Source organism: Xiphophorus maculatus, chromosome 2 (genome assembly GCF_002775205.1).
Source record: "Xiphophorus maculatus strain JP 163 A chromosome 2, X_maculatus-5.0-male, whole genome shotgun sequence".
Lineage (NCBI taxonomy): Eukaryota > Metazoa > Chordata > Actinopteri > Cyprinodontiformes > Poeciliidae > Xiphophorus > Xiphophorus maculatus.
In genome coordinates this window covers 24,557,024-24,572,929 of record NC_036444.1, presented here as the reverse complement: position 1 = coordinate 24,572,929, position 15,906 = coordinate 24,557,024, and the positions used below count along the sequence as shown (strand labels likewise).

General features: G+C 39.0%; 1 protein-coding gene across 5 annotated transcripts in view; it reads left to right on the top strand.

The window, feature by feature from the left end:
- kif21a (kinesin family member 21A) overlaps positions 1–15,906 on the top strand; it is a 58,855-nt gene that overhangs the window by 33,780 nt on the left and 9,169 nt on the right. For 2 of the 5 annotated variants that reach the window (XM_023347450.1, XM_023347434.1), the window contains 14 exons: positions 898–1,086; positions 2,691–2,890; positions 2,967–3,074; positions 3,194–3,262; positions 4,200–4,345; positions 4,647–4,791; positions 5,659–5,853; positions 6,059–6,160; positions 6,389–6,554; positions 6,996–7,016; positions 9,408–9,465; positions 9,721–9,775; positions 9,859–10,061; positions 12,706–12,831. In XM_023347450.1, coding sequence (XP_023203218.1) covers positions 898–1,086; positions 2,691–2,890; positions 2,967–3,074; positions 3,194–3,262; positions 4,200–4,345; positions 4,647–4,791; positions 5,659–5,853; positions 6,059–6,160; positions 6,389–6,554; positions 6,996–7,016; positions 9,408–9,465; positions 9,721–9,775; positions 9,859–10,061; positions 12,706–12,831 — 1,783 coding nt within the window. The remainder of the gene's footprint in view (positions 1–897; positions 1,087–2,690; positions 2,891–2,966; positions 3,075–3,193; positions 3,263–4,199; positions 4,346–4,646; positions 4,792–5,658; positions 5,854–6,058; positions 6,161–6,388; positions 6,555–6,995; positions 7,017–9,407; positions 9,466–9,720; positions 9,776–9,858; positions 10,062–12,705; positions 12,832–15,906) is intronic. The other 3 variants (XM_023347466.1, XM_023347442.1, XM_023347460.1) reach the window with 2 other exon arrangements.

The window sequence follows — 15,906 nt, the reverse complement described above, 5'->3', positions numbered from 1 at the left end:
TGCTGGCAAATCAGATCATTCTATCCAAGCAGAATACAGGATTTTTCTCATTTATTAATGGGGAATACTCAGGCAAACCAAACAGAATCAAATGAATACAAACATATTAGCTCCATTTGAGGTTCAGCCACCGTCACCATTTGCTTTGGCTTCTTATCCACAGAAGAATCCTATAATGGCTTTGGGATAATCAGCTAAGAGTTTTCCCCAAAACGCCTCAAATTTACTCTGTAAAAAACTGAGTTCAACCCCAAAGTTTACCTTTTTAAACCTCAGACTGCTACTTAGAGCATGGAAGGCTTCTTCATGCTCTAAATAATAAAGGAAATCCTTCCTAAAATAATGGACTAAGTCATTTTTGCCAAAAGTGATTTTGGGGTTTGGTGGGGGGGCACAGCCCGTTATTTTAGGAAGGTGATATTTAGCAACAAACAAAATCAATTTTCTCAGGAATTGATAAGTTTTATATTTTGTTTCTCTACAATTCTGCTCTGGCGACTTGTTCCTAGATTTCTCATGACAAATTTAGCTGTGATACTGTTACTGAAAATTGTGATTACAATTTCGATTAACGCACATTTTTGCTAACTAATTTTCTTCTGTACAACAGTCCAGTTTCTACACCTCTCTTTGCGACATTTAGCATCCAAGCTACTAAAAATATACATCATATTCTGGGGAGCAAATTCACAAAATACATCAGTAGCTTTGCTACTATTTGTGTTGAAACACTTTACTTCAAGTGCCAATCATGCAGAGTCTGCATGCCAACAGTATTTGGGATGTTAGATAGATGACATGCAAGATATTAAAGTTCTGCAAACTCCGTTACCTTTCAAAAGGCTGAAACATGTCTGTGGCTGCAGACTCTTTAAAGTTTTGTGTTGTGTCTGACAGAGAACTACCAGGCTGATCTGGCCAACATCACATGCGAGATCGCCATCAAGCAGAAACTGATCGACGAGCTGGAGAACAGCCAGCGGCGTCTGCACACACTCAAGCAGCAGTACGAGCAGAAGCTGATGATGCTGCAGTGCAAGATCAGGGACACCCAGCTGGAGCGTGACCGCGTCCTTCAGAACATGAGTAAGAGTGACAGATCATTCACGAGGTGGCGCATGTGGTACTGTTTTCAGATGGTGACAGTAAAGAAGACAAATATGTTTTTGATCTGCTGTTTCTTACATCATCTCAGAAAAACCCAAATTTAACTCCTGTTTTGTTCTCCAAATAGACCTGTAAAGAAGCTAGTGTCTGTCAGAAGATGGAGACGGTTTCTGTTTAGGCTTGAAAACAGTAATAGATCAAACATTCTTCTAGGAATTATTAAAGGGACAATATCATGTATTTTCCAGGCATATAGTGCCATTTTAAAGCACAATGAAGTAACTATTGTACTGTCAGTTGTTATAAATATGTTGTATATATCAAATATGACTTAAAAGAAATTTTATTCTTAATTTAACATCTTTAAAAAGGGCCTCTATCTCTTTAAGAAACTCCTGCTCTTTTTCCAACACTCCAGCTCCAGGAAGACATCACACTGTGGTTCCTCTATTAACACTTTAAACAGTGTTAACATCGCACTGAGAAGTGGCTCCTATAATGAGCTCATGCTCCACATCACAGCTCCACCAGGTGTTTGCTAAATGCTGCTAGCTAGTGTTACGTACTGCTACTCTCCCTTGCTCGTTCTTCTTTTGACTGCTTATGAGAGAGTAGGGCCGCAACAATAGGTATGTATTGATGTAAACAAAAGGAAAAGGAGAAAAGAAACAAAACGGATACCTGATGGAACACACAGTGTGGAGGGGGCTTACCTTAGATGTCTGGTCAGAGTTACTCAACCAGCTGACATCCGTTGAGAAGGACGATCCTTCGTTTGTCAGACGCTCTGTTCAATAGTTTTTGTTCTTTAAATATGAAGTTTTTCTCTTTTCCTAAAAATGCGCCACTTGTGATTTCGTCAGTGGTTGGTCTTAGCAGGCGCGTAAACTCCCCAGTGCTAAAATCCTTTAGCGTTCAGCTGGTTTTTCCAAAACAAAACAAACTTCATCCCGGCCAAACATCCGACGCTCCCCTATGGGTTGATCCATCCGGAGGTGAAGATACTCTTTTTCCTTCCAGAGCCTTCCCGCACCGTACTTTCAGTTATTTTTCTTAACAAAAACTGCACTGCTGCAGCAGCTTCAAACACGCCACGCATCACTCACCACCAGCCCAGCTAAAAAAAAACAAAAAACGCTTGGGCTGTCTGTGCCCTGCCCCCCCACCAGTGAACCATCAAAAATGCCAAAATAAAAACAATCAGGAGACGGAAGCAAATGTGAGCATGTAACACTAGTCTGAAGGAGCCATGTGGGGGAAAGCTACTCTGTAACACGGAAGCTTGGAAATTGCAGCTCTGAGGAGAAGCTTCATCCTCAAAGGCAGAGCAAGGTCTACCCAGGCGTTTGCACAGCTGGATGGTTGCACGGGAGATTAAAGTATTTCTCAAACATCCTTAATAAAAAAATCAAATCAACACATATGTTATTGATGAGGGAATAAGATTATAACATGATGTGAAATTATAAAAACAGTTTATTTTACATATTACTGCCCCTATAAAACAAGAGGTTGTGTAATGGATCTTTAAAAAGGTTGATATTTTTGTAATCCACCTTCTTGTTTGTGCTGGACGTTTAAAGATTCTGTGGAAAGTGGCACAGAGGACAAGGCTCGTAAAATCAAGGCTGAATATGAGAAGAAGCTGAGCGTCATGAACAAGGAGCTTCAGAAGCTCCAGTCGGCTCAGAAGGAACACGCCCGCCTGCTGAAGAACCAATCGCAGTACGAGAAGCAGCTGAAGAAGCTCCAGATGGATGTGACTGAAATGAAGAAGACAAAGGTACAGCTTTTTTTTCTCAGGTGTAGATTTTTTTGCCATGCATTATGTAAACTTTTGTGCGTTCTGACATCTTCAGGTTCGTCTTATGAAGCAAATGAAGGAACAGCAGGAGAAAAACCGACTGAATGAGTCGCGCAGGAACAGAGAAATTGCCTCTTTGAAAAAGGACCAGCGAAAGCAAGAGGTCAGCTTTTTCACTTCAGTGTTTTAATGCAACTCTCCTGCAGCAACATGAAACGATATAGGAAATGCCTCAGTTTATTTTAACCACTTCTGCTGATAACGACACTGTTTCTCCTTCAGCATCAACTAAAGCTGCTGGAGGCTCAGAAAAGGCAGCAGGAGCTAATTCTGAGGAGGAAGACTGAGGAGGTGAGAAGAGAGAGAACAAAAAGTGGAAGATTAACAGGCAGGCGGGGGAGTTCTCTGCTGTGATTGGCTAAGTATCAAGCATGCAGTTGGTTAACTTTTCAAAGAAGTTTGCATATGATTTAGAAAATGCCATCCCACCAAATCTTTATAAAAGCTTTACAGGCCAAAATCCAGTTTTAATTTAAAGGCATAATCTTATATTGACATATGATTGAAAAAAATCCAACTTTGAATTTTACTACATTGATTTAGCCGGTAAAAATGCCTCTGTAAAAATGTTTATTCATATCAAAGTCAACAGTGTTGTTAATACTTGGTTCCTGTGCCAGACTTAAAGGAGCAGTAGCCCAGGGCGCCAACTTTTAAGGGGAGTCCCTACGAGGTTTTATTTCAATATTTTTTTTATGAATGCATATTTTGCAAACACTTCACTTTGTATAAAACTCACAGGCCCAAATAATGACTTATATCATTTAGATTTGTTATTAATATAAACAGTAATCAAGTATCTCAAAACTATGAAGTTATAATAGTTTATTTATATAGAACCTTTTTAAGCAAGTGTTGCAAGGTGCTTTACATTCAAATAAATCTATTAAAACACAAAATATATACCAAATCAATATTATAGTCAATTTATAGCCATGAGAATAATATGGAGTTATTCGCTAGAAGACATATTAAACCAACAATGTATCAGTTCATACCTACCGATTTATAGTACTACATGTTCATATACTGTAATTTGACAATATATCTCAAATTACAGTAGTAATTAGTTCCCTATCCATTTGTAAGTGGATAGGGCACCAAAACTGTCTCCAGCCCAGGGGCCCACATCCTTTTAAAACAAGCCCTGCTTAGTACTGTCCTCTTTCACCAACTTGTTGCAATCCCATGTTCATCAGCTTATATCTGGCATGTGTGTGCTTGTCAGGTGACTGCTCTGAGAAGGCAGGTGAGGCCTACTTCAGGTAAAGTGGTCCGGAAAGTCAACCTTCCAGAGACGGTTCAGGACTCCAGTCACCGCCCGCCTTCCGGACGCCTGTACTCCTCCAGCAGCACGGCTGCCAACGGCACATGGTGAGGCTACAAATGGCTCCTGCTAACAAGATATAACTGAACCTGAATATGATTTCATCTAATCAATACAGTACCATGTACAGTTCAGTCACGCCTTTTTAGCTTTTCATATTTTATCATGTTATAGCCACAAATTGCGTTCGACACATTGCCACCAAATAGTGCATTATTGTGATGTGTAAGGAGAATGATGCACATTTCTTCTCTTTTTAAAAAAATTTCAAGCTACAAACTGAAGGGTGCCTTTATACTGTATGTACTGAGGAGCCAGAATGACTGACGAACGATGTCGTGTGTCCAGGTCTTCCTACAGGCGCACAGCTGGTGTTTATTCCACCAGAGTCGCTCGTAACAAATGGCAGACCCTGGAGCGGCGCATCTCAGACGTCATAATGCAGAGGATGACCATCTCTAACATGGAGGCCGACATGAACCGTCTCCTGAAGGTGAAGTCATGATGCACCCAGTGGGATGTTTTATTTCAGCTTTGGTTTTAAATGAAGCTGACAAGAGCCAGAACACTACCTCTGGTTTGTTGAATATGCGGGGAAAGTTTAATTCATCCTTTAAACGTCTTAAATTCATGTATCTAAATTAAAATCTCATGTCTAAAATTAATTTAAAAAGTTGACCGTAAAACGTTAATCTTAAATTTTGTCATGGCCGGACTATTTAATCCAATATATTCCATGTATTTCTTTTTGGTTTTTTCTTGAATTTGTTTTTTCAGGCAATAGTTTGAGTCACACTCAACCTCAAAACTGTTGCGTTTACTGATATCCCACTGCTATCAGACCCTTGCTAGCTACTTAGCTTTTTTACATTTAACATGGGTATGTGCTAATTTATCATTAGATGGCTAGGTGACATTTATATATTATTGTGGAGATAAATCTTTAATTCATTCATAATGGTCTTTAAAGATCTTAAATTTAAGTTGGTGAAACCAACAGAAAATATGTAATAGCTTTGCTATTTTTGTTATTAATAAAGTAAAAGAGGACATGATGCATCACATTAGGTTGAAGGTTATAATAAGACTGTGTAAAAGTTCTCTTAATATAGCAGGCACATCAAAGACATCTGACTGATGCAGTCCTATTTATTTTTATTTTTAAAGCATATGTTTAAATACACTTGGTATGTTAAATTTTGTTTTCAATAAAATAGAATAGAATGAAAAGTAAAAATAAACAGCTGAATCATTTGATATCTTTCATTTCTGCTCTTCCCCATCAATTTCAACACTGATCACATTCAGAAGTTGTTCTATAAAGAGACTTAAATAACCGCTGTTGATATTTTCAACACAGCAACGAGAGGAGCTGACGAAGCGAAAGGAGAAGGTGATCAGGAAGCAGAACCGGTTGCTGAGAGAGGGTCTGGAGGCAGAGAAGACCGTGCTCCCGCTCAACGAGGAAGTGGATGCGCTGACAGCCAACATTGATTACATTAATGACAGCATTGCCGACTGTCAGGCCAACATCATGCAGATGGAGGAAACCAAGGTAAGGAGGGCTGCTGGCTCTGAAGTACATTTGGAGAAGTTGAGTTGAGGTTTTCAAATAGCTTGAATATCTACATTGGAGTCTTTATTATGCCAAACTGTACTTAACTAGCTACATAAATACTAAAGCCTGCTTAGGACTTATTTGCAAAAGAATTAAGAATTCAAAATAATAATAAAAAAAATAACTAAGTTTTTTTTTGCAGGAGGAGGGTGACACAGTGGATGTCTCTGCTATTATTGGTTCTTGCACTCTGGTTGAAGCTCGTTTCCTACTGGATCATTTCATGTCCATGGCAATTAACAAGGTACCACTCCTCACCTTAACAGGAGACACCAATACTGCTCTGTTTTCAGTAACTACATGTAAAAATAGTTGATCTTAATGTGATTTAAGACATTCAAGCATAATAAAGTATTAGGACAGTATGCTTTATAACCTTTAATTTTGCATATGCTGGTGGAAATTTTCAGGGTTTTTTTTTTTAAGGGTAAATAAAAAACGGTGGTTAATGTAAAGGGTGTGACCTTTTCAGGGTCTGCAGGCGGCTCAGCGGGAGTCTCAGGTGAAGGTGATGGAAGGCCGTCTGAAGCAGACTGAAATCACCAGCGCCACACAGAACCAGCTGCTGTTTCACATGCTGAAGGAGAAGGCCGAGTTCAACCCGGAGCTGGACGCGCTGCTGGGAAACGCTCTGCAAGGTACAATAAATCCTCACCTCTAATCTGACAATATCCACTTTCATCTTAGAAAGTAGGACGCTGACACGTTTGTTCATTTCTCAGTTTAGTTTTAGAAAGGCTTTTGTGCTTTCAGGAAGAGGATTGGGTTGCTGGTCAGCTGCATGTTTGAACCGTTGGAGAGATGCTCTTGCCTGTTGCCATCTGCTGAACAGAAGCTGGCCTTATTAGTTTCTATATTTACGACTGATACTACAGCAGAAAAAACATTTCTGCACTGCTCTACCTATTGTTTTTTTCATGTTTGTATTTTTCCAGCCTGTTCAGTAGTATGCTATATTTAGTTCAGCCACTTTTACTCCTGAATTTTCCTTTTGTTTTTTACTGGGGGATTGTTTTTTGATTTGTGCACTTTTGTTTTCCCCCATGTTTTTTCTTTTTTGCTTTCTCATGTTTTCGCAGAGCTAGGTAACTTCCCAGTTGGTAAGTGAAATCACATTAGATCCTAATGCTCCTTATGAATGCATGGTTCCTACTTTTGTCACTTCTTTTGAACTAACTAAACTTAACAGAAGCAGGTGCATGAGGTGCAGTGCAGCCAAGCTTCCCTACAGTTGCCAGCTGACCCTCCGCCCCCTGTTCCTTAATTCAAAAACACTCCTCCTCCCCTCCGTCTCCCTTCCAGCTGATATGTGCTATGGCCTTCATGCTTTAGCACCTGCTAACCCCGGTACAAACACTTTTTACAGGAATAACTACGTGGATCGTTTCAGATCTCTCCGGTCTCAACAGGAGAGGCAACCTAATAATTTCTCACACTCATAACCTTTCTGATCTCTTACCTCCATCCCAGCCCTCACACACCGGGTCACACTGTGACCCCCGACCTCACATCTTTTCCTGCTCGTTGATCCCAGTGGATCCAGCAAGTAACAAGGTTGACTATCAAAAAAAGCATGGCGATTATTTCTTTTCTTTTCACATTTTGCTGGTACATCTCAATAAATTAAAATATTATTAAAAGTTGATTTATTTCAGTAAAAAACACAATTATTTCAGATCTTAAATTCATTGTAATAAGAGTAATATGTTTCAAGCATTACTGCAGTTAATAATGACACCTTCCTAAAAATATTGGCCTTAATCATTTTTTCTAAAAGTGATTATTTTATTGTTACTAATTTTGCATAAATATATCGGTTGGTAAGAAAAAGGTGATTTTTTTATTTTTCCCAGACAACTTTAGGCAAAAAAAGGATTTAGGCCATTATTTTTGGAAGGTGACATAATTTAATGACTTGTATGAAATCAAAATTTCAGTTTACCAGAAATTATTTTGCATACAAACAATTTTAAAACTACATTTTTAATATAGAAATGTCGGCCTGCTGAAAGTATGTCTATGTACTACACAGAACATGCTGCCAGTACTTGTTTGGGGCCACTTCACGAGCCTGCAAGGATGACCTGATAGACGATGAATGGATGGCTCTGTTTGCATGTATTGTGGCATGGAGACGATCATCCTGTGCTACTGCTACGGTGCAGTGAAAGTTCCTAGTGTTGTCACAAGGAAGGTGACTGTTGAGGCCCATTTCTCAGATACATCTGTGTGTGGTGTTTTCCTGAAGCACTGACTCCATCCGCCGTCCACAACCCCTCCAAACTGTCGACTGTGCTTTGCTTCATAAACCTGTGAAAGCTGCTGATATTTCAGTTGTTTGTGCTTCTTTTTAACAACTACCTTTTTCAATTCAGAAATATTCCATTAATCCCAGACAGAAATAAAATGTTACAACACTTGGGGAAATAGAATGCCATATTGCTTGTCGTAGTGTTTGTTATTGGGAAATCATCTCACTGTTCTAGTGGGAAGGGTGTTATCCAGACAGAATTTTAGATAGACACACACTCAGTCATGGTGTTGTCCTCTCCATGTGGCTGGCACAGTGCATCCCAATCAGTAGCCTCAAAACAACCCTACAGGTCTTCTTCAGCTTCCCATGACCTTCTTCTTAAAGTTCTTTTCATTACCTCTGAACAAGGGGCTTACATTACAAGCAAAGACACAAACGTTGGTCATTTTATTTGCTTTGGAGATGCTTGAATCCTTGAGATTTGCATGAAACAAATCCAATATCTTACTTGCCCTAATAGAGCAGCTGACAAACTTTTGAGATGTCGAAAGTGTGGCAAAGAGTGAGGCATTGTTACAATCACCAGATATTGTAACAAACTTACTGGGGGTGTTATGTCTGTTGTTTAGCAACAACTGAGTTGATGACATCATATCCAGCAAGACTAGTGAACAACATCCAATACCAGAGGGAACAATCGCCTAAGAAAGCAATTTTTCTGAGTTACCTTGAGCGAATTTAACATTTTCAGAATATTTTGTGACATCCGTCCTTGTTGAAATTGTCTGTTACTCTCTGCTGGACAGCTGCCAGGTTGTCACCAGTCTTCAACATGACTGTTGAAGACAATTATGTCTTCAACAGATTTCTTAGGATTTTTTAAAATAGGTAATATTCAGATTTTGGGCCTAGATTAGAAGCATAATCCACAAAGTCAACAGAAACAAACACTTGAAATATATCGCTATGTGCATAATGAATCTGTGTAACAAGTTTTACTCTTGAAGTACTGAAATGAATGAACTTTTCTCATAATATTCTAATCTGCTGAGATGCTTAAAAGCCTAATTCAGCAGCTGCAACAAAAAAGCTGAAAAAATGGGATATGAAAACTCAATAAGTAATGCAATGTTAATGAAGATGAGCAGGCATCTCATTTTTAACAGGAAAGACTGTCAACACAGTTGATGATGGTTATCACTGAGCTCTGATGTTCTACACTGATCTCATTTGACAGAAAATGGGGATGATAGCAGCAGCGATGAGTCAGCCCAGAGTCCCTCAGCAGAAGGAACGTGAGTTAATGCTTCAAGGAAAACAGCTTCTTGCTTTTTTTTTTCTTTAAAGATGCTTTTATTATTGTGGGTTATTTTGAGGGTTGTCATGTCTCTTGTGTTTTTTGTCATTTTACGTTATTGTGGCAGTGTGTGCTGTAATTGATTTTTGATGTTGGGAGTTTCTCCTGGTTTATTTTGTACGAGTTCCTTTTTCGCTTTACTTGCAGTGAACCTTAAGTGCATTTCTTGATGCTTATTCCATTTCCTCTGTAGCACATTGGCATCGGACCTTATGAAACTTTGTGGGGAGTCCAAAACAAGGAGCAAGGTACATTTCAATTATAGTCGTAATGTCTGATTGATTATAAATGTTACCTAGGCTTAATTTTTTGGGTGGATTTTTCCACACAGGCCCGCAGGAGGACCACCACTCAGATGGAGCTTCTGTATGCAAACAGTGAATCTGCCGGTGATGCGCCCACTGACTTCTCTGGCCCCATGCTGTCTTTGGCTGAAACCCCAGATGGAGGTGGAGTGGACATGGACTTGTCGGGCCCATCAGTCAGAGACTACACAGCTCTTTCCCCTGGCTTTTCCTCTAAAATGGGCAGCATGTAAGTCCAAGCCCAGCTCTCTTCCACATACAGGTTCACCTCTACAGTTTTCTATGCTGCTGCATGGTGGAGGCTGCGGCTTTATTAGTTTGGTTGCCTTTTTTTCTTTTTTTAAAACACCACCTGTTAGCCCAGCAGATATAAAAGCATGAAAAGATTTGTAAATTTAAAAAAAATGCTTGGCTTTCTTGAAGTCTCATGCAAAAACAAGCTCTTTATGGCTTTATCAGAACTAAAAAATAGAGATGCACTGGTCAGAGATTTTTAAGCTGATTTCCAATACAGGGAAGAGCTGAAAATACACAATAACCTGGTGACGTAATGTGTCCAATTGTCACGACATATACACTTTTTATCGTAAGATCATTTAAAAATATTTGACAACTTACATTTTAGTTTGTTGTCTCTTTCATTACAGGAGCCTTTCCATCATGATTGATCAATAATTATTTTTTATTAGGAGCAGAGGCTTGCCACCACTCTGGGTTTGAATAATATTCGAAAACAAAGATATTAAATTCTTGACATCTTAGATATTTTTTCTTAAGCTGTTTTTATTAGCATTTAGCATAGTTAGCATTACCAATAGCAATCCTTTTGTGTATTTTCTGTGCTGTGTAGTTTTAAAAAAAATTTTCTTTAACTAGGCCTGTCACGATAGCAAATTTTGCTGAGCGATTAATTGTCTCAAAAAATTATTGCGATAAACGATAAAATTGTCTGAAGACCTTTTTACACTGATTTAATGGAAATGACGTAATAATGCATGTGATTTCCTGCCAAAGATAGATGCACTTTATTTTCAAAAGAATATTTAACACTGGAACTGATAAACAAAATAAACAAAACAACCAAAAACAAAATGGATTCTCAGTCTCTATTAACAAAAAATTTACTTGATAAAAACTAAACAACATAAAACCAAAGTGGAAATAAATATTGCATTCAACCAAAAGAGTGCAGATTATGAAGTCTGTATATTATGTTGCCCTTCAGTAATAATTAGATTTAAATAGAGAAGATGGGCACATCGACTACCTGATGCAATAGTTCACACTACATGATTTTTGCTCCTATTTTTCCCCTTATGACAATCTTAGAACGTTGGTCTTTCTAAGATTGTGTGGTGTGTTACGGTAGATCGTCGTTGGGTTTTTCCCAACTGGGAGCTTAACTCCACCTGTTGAATGTGACAGGCAGCCAATCAGAAAGCGAGGATTCTCCTCTGTGTTTTCTGAGGGGAAATTACATCGGAGAATCCCAAACAGTTGATACGGCGCAACCCGAAGTCCAGCGGACGTGGAAACAACATTAATGTTTATTCAACATGCAAAGAATATAGAAATGACAAGAGGAGGAGTTGGAGCGAAATTGCTACCGCAGTTGATAAACCCGGTAACTTTTCAGCTGTTCTTCGTTAACGTGACGTAAATAGGTTCTAATGATTTTCATTCAGTCAGGACTTTACACTGACACTAGCCACATGCATTGCAGGTAGATTGTAGTAAAGCATTGATTGATGCCTGGTTTTAAAATTAGTTAACTGGACTTGCAGCCATTATTTTGTGCCCATTGTTGGACACCACACGGAAGGAACGAATCCGATCAAACCGTTATACCTAGGATTTCTGTTGGCTAATGTGTGGTCTGTCAGGTTTTGAAAATGGGCCGACAATCGGCCGACAGATCTAAGATCGTGTCGTGTGCGCTGGGCTTTACACTAAGGAAATGAGGAAGGGAAGAGTCAGTGGAGAGCACCGGAGTTGAGCCTTTTTTCATTCGGTGTCATCAACAGAAAGAGAAAAAGGCCGGACGTCGATAGTTTTAATTTATCGTACGATTAATCGATTAATCGATTTATCGTTTATCGCGACAGGCCTATCTTTAACTTTATTTTTAAACTCCTCACTGATACAGAGAGTGAACTAATACAAGACTTCTCCGCTCCTTAAGCAGGAAGTAGACTACAGTGAAGGGCATTCTAGCAAACTAGCGCTGGCAGGGAAAATGGCTGGTGGTCTTTTTGCCAAAGACAAAAGAGAAATCCTTCAACCACTAAAATCTGACAGTACGGCATTTTTGTTTGTTTCATGAAGAAGGAAGTTGTGCTCTGTGTCTTCTTCAGTGGTTCTTGGTGCAGTGCCAACACAGGCGAGGAGGAGAACAAGTTCTTTAAAAAGTTTGAATCATTTAATGCAGTGCGGTGTGAAAGAGAAACACACCAGTTGGAAATGTAACAAATGTTGCAATTTTGGTCGCCAATCAGACCAAATCTGCCTGACTGTCAGGTGTGAAAACACCAACTTATCTCTCGGTGCATCTCTTGTAAAAATACTAACCAGACTGCTTTCTACTTTTTTCTTAAATCCCTGCTTCAAACCAGTTGCACATTTACTTCACAACACTAGTTACACTTTTGACTGCTAGAGCATAACAAAAACCTGAAGTGTCTTTATTAGTGAACATGGGCTTGGCAAGGAACACCCACTCTATTGGGCCTTACAGTACCAGGTAACTGTGTTTCTGTGTACACTGCTGCATGCTCCATCTCTACAGCATTTTGTTTGGAGTGAAGTGTCCCAACTGCTGCTTTGTAAATATTCTTGTTTGTGTTTCTGAACAATTGGTCCAACTGAACACTCAGCTCTGGCTCCAGAATTGTGTCAGGTTTGGAGAAGCGAACCCCAGAGCCGTCCCCACTCTCTCGCAGGAAGACCTATGACAAGGCACAAGCAGCGGCTGACAGGGCAAAGGTCAAGGAGAATAAACAGTAAGAGCTTGTTGCCAGCCTTTTGGCTGGAAAGCTGTAAGAAGGTGAAGCTACAGTACCTTAACTCTACTAACACTCCTGTCAATTTCCTGCTGTTGAGAAGCATGAAGCGTTTCCTAAACCAGTTGTGTTCTGAACTCAACATGATTTTGCTCCCTAACCTTGAAATTATGACTCTTCCTTGAGTCATAATGACTCTTTTCATTCCTGCTGGCTCTGACTTTGGCCTATCACTCTGTGTCTGATGCTCCTTGGATCTATATTTTCTTATAAATTCACTTTTATGAGTCTTGTTTTCTTTTTAAACATTCAAACCATCACAAAGTAGTCCATAGCTTCAAAATGGAAGGAAATTATCAGACCTGCATCAAATCTCGTCTAATCTGACACCCCAAAATAAAATCCCTAATAGAGCTAGGGACTATTAGCTCCCTACTGAAGGGGCAATATTGTGTACAATTAAGTAAATCTTTTTTAGCTTTACATCATGTTATAATGTTATGTCCTCACCTGTAGTGTTGCTTTGATTCTTTCATACATCTTTGAGAAATCCTTTAATCTTCTGTAGCAACCATTCAGCTGTGTAAAACGCCTGGGCAGACCTAGCTCCACCTTCCTAGATGAAGCTCCTCCTCTGAGCTGCAGTTTTCAGGATTCTGAGGTTCCACCTCACAGAGCGCCTCTTCCCCTCTCAGCTCCTTCAGACTAGCCAGCAGCAATTAGAAAAAACACCTGGTGGAACTGAGCATCTGCTGAGCTCATTATAGGAGCTCCTTATCAGTGCAACTCTGGTAAAAATGTTGTTAAAGGGCTAATAGAGGAGCCATGTGACTTCCAGAAGGCGGGGTTTCAGAAAGGACAGGAATTTTTTAAAGAGACAAAGGCCCAATTTCAAGGTGTTAAATTACAAAGTAATATTTCTTCCAAGTCATAGTTGAAATCTATATAATTTTTTTAACAACCATTTCAACATAGTTACTTGATTGTGCTATAAAATGACACTTATGAGTCTAGAAAATTTCATAATACTGCCCCTTTATAAATGTTTTGATTCAATATTTTCTGACTTCCAGAAAGGTGATCCAATAACAACACGGATATAAATAACCACTCCTGAGGTTCCTGCCGTGGAACTGAAGCAGTTAAACAGTTTGTGTTTTGACCAGTAATCTAGCAGGACACCAACCAAAAAAAAGCCTCCAGACTGCAACATGACATTTACACTGGCACCAGCCTGAAGCTATCGCTGACATTTCATATGGCAAATCTTATTAGTCATCATTAATAATTTTCTTAGTGTGTAACAAACATTAGAGCTTCAGATAGGTTTTGGATAGGTTTCAGATTTTCATTTCCCATCTGAAAACATTTGATAAGATCCTGAGACGTTGCAGACCACCATTCAGATATGCAAGATGGATTTATCTGAAGTTGACCTCATGTTTTGCTGGACCCAGACTGCTCCCCCCCGCCTCGTTTACCTTAAATAAAACATGAAGTGTGTTGTAGAGAGACACTGCTGGCTGAGAGCCCATCCTAGCAGTGACGTTGTTGTTTCATGTGTCTCTCTGCTGCCCTGCTGCAGTCTTCCCACTCTTTCCTCCTGAGTGTAAACAGATTTGCACACCCTTCACTGATGCAGCAGCTGAACTGGGAAGTGTTGCTGACCTTTCCAACTCTGTCTTGGTGCCTAATTTCCCATTTAATTGTGAATGTTTTTAACAGATTTAACTGGAGTGTGCAAATATCAAGTCAAATGTTACATAAGTATCTTTCATAACAAATTATGAAGTAGGCATGGACTAGCATGACTATAGGACCTTGAAAAAGTATTTGGTTTTTTTTTTATGGGAATATTTGCAAAAATAACGTGGAACATTATCAAATAGCTTTGACTTATAACAGATTGGCAACAATTTAATTTAAACTGTTAAAATTATATATTATTACAGTAATAATGTAGGACATTATTTTTCTTTTATTTTGGTATAATTGACAACCAGATGGATAGTCAGAGAACACGCGTTGAGTCATACTAATTAATTTCTATTGATTAAACATTTTTAGAAAAATCAAGAATGGAATTCTGCAAGTACTGAAATTAATTTCAAGTCTGTTTAAGGTGATGGAGAATGTTCTAAAAGATTTACTGCTTTTTTTTGTACAGATTTGGCAAATTAAAGTAAGATATAAAACAAAACTTCAGCTGAATTTACTAGATTTTTGAGTAAACCACACAGAATAATTAAACTTATTCTGCTCTTGGAGACTTGAATGAGCTGATCTGAACAGACGGTTTTAACATAAGTTTTTTTTTAAAAAGTGCAACTATCACGAAGACCTGAATGCAGAATCAGCGTTATTTAATTTATTGTTCAGAAACAAAGAATTTGACTATAAAAATAATACCTTTTCTTTAACTTGTAGGTCGGAATAACGCCATTCTACGTATTTTGAAGTAGATGTTTCTAGAACTGACTTCTAGATATTTGGCAATTAAATGTTAAACAGGTTGCCATGGAGAAGCACCGAGCAGCAATCCAGTTGAAGGAAACCTTGGACAATTCACTTTGAGCTAAAATCAACTTTACCCCATACGGATGATGTGACAGAAACTTTTAGTGACCAAACCAAGCATAGTGTATGTCTGAATGCGCACAAAGACCAAAATAACATGATGTGTAAATGACATCTATGGTCTTCTTGCCAAATTATTAGCATGAAGCAGGACAGAAAGCTACAGTTGCTTCCTAATGTTTGACATGGAGTGTAGTGTAGGCTGCTTCCATGATGTCACAAATCTTAAAGAAATTGAATTTGTTGCTGTGTAAACCAGCAGCCAATTACGTCTCAGGAATCCTGGACTCTCTCTTCCTTTCCAGGATGCATGAATGCCCTACCCTGTTCTTCAACAGAATCCTCCACCTTCTTCCTTCCCTTCTCCATCAGCCCACAAAAGTACCAGTACTTTAAAAAAACAAACAAATGTAAACATCTAGTAAAGTTTGACCCTTTGTTCCATCACGTGAGGTGGATTTTGAACACAGACTGCCCTCTTTGGGGTTTCTTTCTGTC